General features: G+C 33.7%; 1 protein-coding gene across 1 annotated transcript; it reads left to right on the top strand.

Annotated features, from left to right (window-relative positions):
* The first annotated feature begins 1,884 nt into the window (after positions 1-1,884).
* Positions 1,885-3,052, top strand: LOC145332596 (uncharacterized). The gene is made up of 4 exons (XM_080177608.1): positions 1,885-1,987; positions 2,117-2,238; positions 2,441-2,627; positions 2,841-3,052. Exons 1-4 carry the CDS (start codon positions 1,905-1,907, stop codon positions 2,965-2,967), a joined length of 519 nt encoding a protein of 172 aa, XP_080033734.1. The 5' UTR covers positions 1,885-1,904; the 3' UTR covers positions 2,968-3,052.
* Positions 3,053-4,153: the final 1,101 nt, after the last annotated feature.

The raw sequence follows: 4,153 nt of genomic DNA, 5'->3' as shown, positions 1-4,153 counted from the left end.
AATTTTACATACAAAATAGTCACAAACTTGCCCAGGACCTATGAGAAGATACCCTATAGAAGAACCATATCGGTTCAGGCTTCAGCAGTTATCAAATATCAAGAACATTTTCGTTACACAAACAAACACACATCTTTAAGTAGATTAGAGAGTTCAACGGTTGGTGCCAAGGTATCGTTTATACTTTATAGAATTGAAATTGTATAAATTGAAATGCAAATTAAAAAGACTTTAACGATTGTAAAAAAAGCTATCGTTTTTTCAGGAAATGAGATAAAAGAACATACCATCGTAATAGAGGGTGTTACTGCGCTCGATTGTATCCACTCTTACGTGTACAAGCTGTCAAAAGGTCGGATATCCTTAAAACAAGTGAAGGATCCGTTCCTATTCTTTTGGGATCACGTCATTGCAAAGAAAGGTAAGTAATATAAAAAGACTTATTAAGACTTTTAAATTGTTGAAGTAACAAATATTTAATATAGTTAAAAAGTTAGTAATTTGATTTTTTTATTTTATTACAGTAAAGCTGCTAGAACAAGGAACACGTCAATTAGCACCAACTGATGAGCAGCTAAAGGCTTGGGTGTCAAACTGTTACAACAATTTTGTTGGGATCTTGAAATCTGAGATGAAAGATACAGGTAAAAGCTTAATCAGGAATTTATGTGTCAAGAATGGGGGGGAGGGGAGTTAGTTACCATTGATATTTGAATTTATATATATAAAATAAAACTTTATAATTTGTTTATTTTGTTATAGGTGTACACCTGACGATAGATTTTGGGTCAGTATTCGTAGATTTTCTTGCAGGTATTTCATAAATTCATTCATTTGATTTTTTAATATTAATATAATATTATATAATATAATATAACACAAACAACACGAACTTACACTTATCTTTTATTTTCAGTTTCAGCTACTTTTCTTGACAAGAACACCAACGAACCTAGAGAGGTGTTATTGACCTGTGAAGAGGTACAAAGTTACAAACTATTATTATCATTTCATTATTTCAAAATTCATATTTAAATTAATAATCATAAATCAAATTTTATAAATGTTTTTAGATGCCAGAGCCTGATTCCACTGGCAAGAGCATTGTTGCCGCTGTCAATAGAGTCATGGAGTTTTTTGGACTTAAGCACAAACAACTCTTATCATGCACCACTGACAGTGCATCTAATTGTTTAAAGGTTAGTTTAATAGTTTCTTTATCATTTTAAAAAACATTTAAAAACTAGTATTTCTAAATAACGGCCTCTCATTGGCTAATTTTTTTTTTGTTACGTCATATTTTTTGCACCAATACTCACAGCATCTTAAACTAATTTCCAAATTTTCAAATTTTTATTTATCCTAGTTTATGGAGCTACTCAACAAGGAGCATGGCTTGAGCAGACAAGAGCTAGAAAACCTGATTTCTGAAGGCATCCAGCTGACAGGAGGGAATGAGTCAGGAGACGAAGATAATGATGGAGCAGGGGAAGGAACTTCGAGTGCTGCTGCTGAGAAAGAGCCTGCTGCTGAGAAAGAGCCTGTATTGCCTTGGTATGACGTAACTTTTACAGCTGCCCAAGAAAGAGCTGCTGGTAAGAATGATACAAATAACACCTCATCTCATTGAAATTTAAACAACAAATTATTAATATATTAATCAGAAACAACATTTTTATTTCAATTTTTACTAACATGTGTTTTTTTTTTGTCAGCAATCGAGGCAGCGAAAAAGTTACAAGAAGAAAGTGCCAGGTTGAACGGGTTTATGGTAGAACTTCCCTGTCTAAATCACCAGACTGAACTGGCCCTTGGTGATTCCTGCGAAAAGTGTGAGGTAATATAATAATTATTGGGAGTTTGTTTTTGTATGTATCTAGGAGAACAGGGATTACAAAGCAGCAATGGATATACTTAACAAACTAGTGTCCAGGCTGAGAAACAACAAAAGAATTAGAAAGCTGTATAGAAAATACAAGCAAAGAATGTAAGTGTTGTTTATTTATTAGTGTTAATTATTAGTATTTATTTTGAATTTTCTGATTGGGGGGGGGGGGTGTTCAACTTTTCAACGTAGTTAGATTTATCATTTAATTTTAATTATCTTTTTTTTCAGACTGATAAAACCAGTGGATACAAGGTGGAGCAGCAGAGTGAATATGGTCGTGAGATACTTCGAGTTGTTGAACAATAAGGACTTGTTACAAGAAGTAAAACAATCTCTGATAGCACAAGGAAGTAAGTTATCTGTTATAATAATATTTAAAGTTTTGTTTATTTGGTGACACAAAATTATAAAAATTATTCTTTGATGTGGTGACATAATATTTCAAGTATTTTTTATGTTTAAGTCAAAGATGGTGACACAAAATTATAAATAAAAGTTAAAATTATTTTATTATGTGATGACATAATATTTAAAGTATTTTTTTTGTTTCAGTCAAAGATGTAAAATGGCCATCCGCCATTCAGAATGGTTTGCTTGCAGACATCAGAATTGTCCTGGAGAGGGTGGACATACTAATCACCAAGAGCGCCCAAGGACTGGAGGCAACAATCCCCAGCATGTTCAGTAATTTGGAGACGGTCTTTGAACATCTGGATAACCTGCAGCAGTGTGACAACAGGTTTGTGTTTATGGTTTTACTATTTGCTAATAATAAATAAGATGCATTTTAGTTGAAAAAATGCGCCATACTAATAAAGATATCAAAAATAAAATTTTATTGAAGCAAAGTAGTAGTTAGAGGGGAGGGGATTAGCAATATACAAACAAAACCATCTAAAAACATATTTTATTTTATTTATTTGTATTTTATTTTTTATTTTTTTATGTATAGGTTTGCTGCCACAGTGTATGCCAATCTGAAGAAGAGGGTAGAGAAAATGCTGAATAGTGAAGGGTGGACAACTCTGTTGTTTCTGCACCCCTTCAGCAAGACTTACCTGGAAATGGTGCAGGTATAATTATATAATAATAATAAAATTGCAACAAAAACCTGGAAATGGTGCAGGTATAATAATAATAAAATTGCAACAAAAACTCGTCATAATAGAGAGATGGAAATTGAGATAAAGTTTTAGGCTTTCTTAAAATGTTGAAGTATGAGAAATTTACTTTTTTTCCTAAATGTAATTTATATCAAATATTAATTTCTTTATATTTACAGGAAGGCCTACTTCCCAGTCAGCTGGTTGATAAAGAATATGCAGAATGGATCCTTGAACGTGGCTACCAGTGTGCAGCAATAATCGGAGAAAGATTACTAAGGATCCAGTTGTCTAAATTGTCTGACTCTGACGAGGATGAAGAGCAGAATGAAGGAGAGCCACCAGCAGATGATACCAGCATCGAGGAGGACGAGGATGATTCAGGAGAACAACAGGTCCAGGAGGAGACTGAGACTACAAGCAGTGATGATAATGTTATTGGATCACCTCTGTTCGTAGCTGTGTTCAAACAAAGAAAGCTGGCCTATGAACAAAAACAACAACAGGAACGAGCAAAGAAGAAAATTGATGAACTTGCAGTCATGAGATCGGAACTGTATCAAGGACTCAGAAAATGGCGCGTTCAAAATGCCGTAACCCTGACAGACTATTATCAAAAATGGACAAACGATAAAGGAGCACAGAAGAGAGGTTCCAGATCAGCGACACTGGAGCTAATCCATGGAACAGTTGCCAACATGCTTGAAGAAGACCAGTACCCAGCACAAATCAGGGAGCTCTTAGCGAACCTTATTCTTCTGCCTGTAAGCAATTCGAGGGTGGAAAGAATATTTTCCCACCTTAAATTGCTTTTCAGCGAAAGGAGGTATAACCTAAAGGGCCATCTGGTTAAGGAACTTATGTTCCTAGGCTTCAATAATCTGGTTCCCAAATCAAACCTCACGGATTTTTTAAGTTAAGCCATGATCAAGATTGTTTTGAGATCAATCATTTAGCAAAATATTGTATTTTTTGTATGAAAGAATAATAAAATGAAATAAACTTATTAATACAATTGAAAGTAACAGGATCATAATAATGTATTGTATTTGTATTTTCAATTTTGTTTGAACAATATGAAATAAACCTATTATTTATTACAGCTAATTTGTTATTTAACAATCTCCGCTAACCCACCCAACTCGAACTCTCATTGGTCTGT

This window comes from Acartia tonsa, chromosome 1 (assembly GCF_053477335.1).
Source record: "Acartia tonsa isolate MP-2025a chromosome 1, ASM5347733v1, whole genome shotgun sequence".
In the NCBI taxonomy this organism is placed as follows: domain Eukaryota; kingdom Metazoa; phylum Arthropoda; class Copepoda; order Calanoida; family Acartiidae; genus Acartia; species Acartia tonsa.
The sequence above is the reverse complement of the archived record's forward strand: the minus strand, read 5'-3'. Positions and strand labels throughout refer to the sequence as shown.

Excerpts from the sequence above, each read along its gene's own strand:
- LOC145332596 (XM_080177608.1), top strand. The coding sequence starts at position 1,905 with ATGGATATACTTAACAAACTAGTGTCCAGGCTGAGAAACAACAAAAGA. Across the intron at positions 2,239-2,440 it reads ATCTCTGATAGCACAAGGAA|TCAAAGATGTAAAATGGCCA; the intron begins GTAAGTTATCTG and ends TTTTTGTTTCAG. Across the intron at positions 2,628-2,840 it reads CTGCAGCAGTGTGACAACAG|GTTTGCTGCCACAGTGTATG; the intron begins GTTTGTGTTTAT and ends TTTTATGTATAG.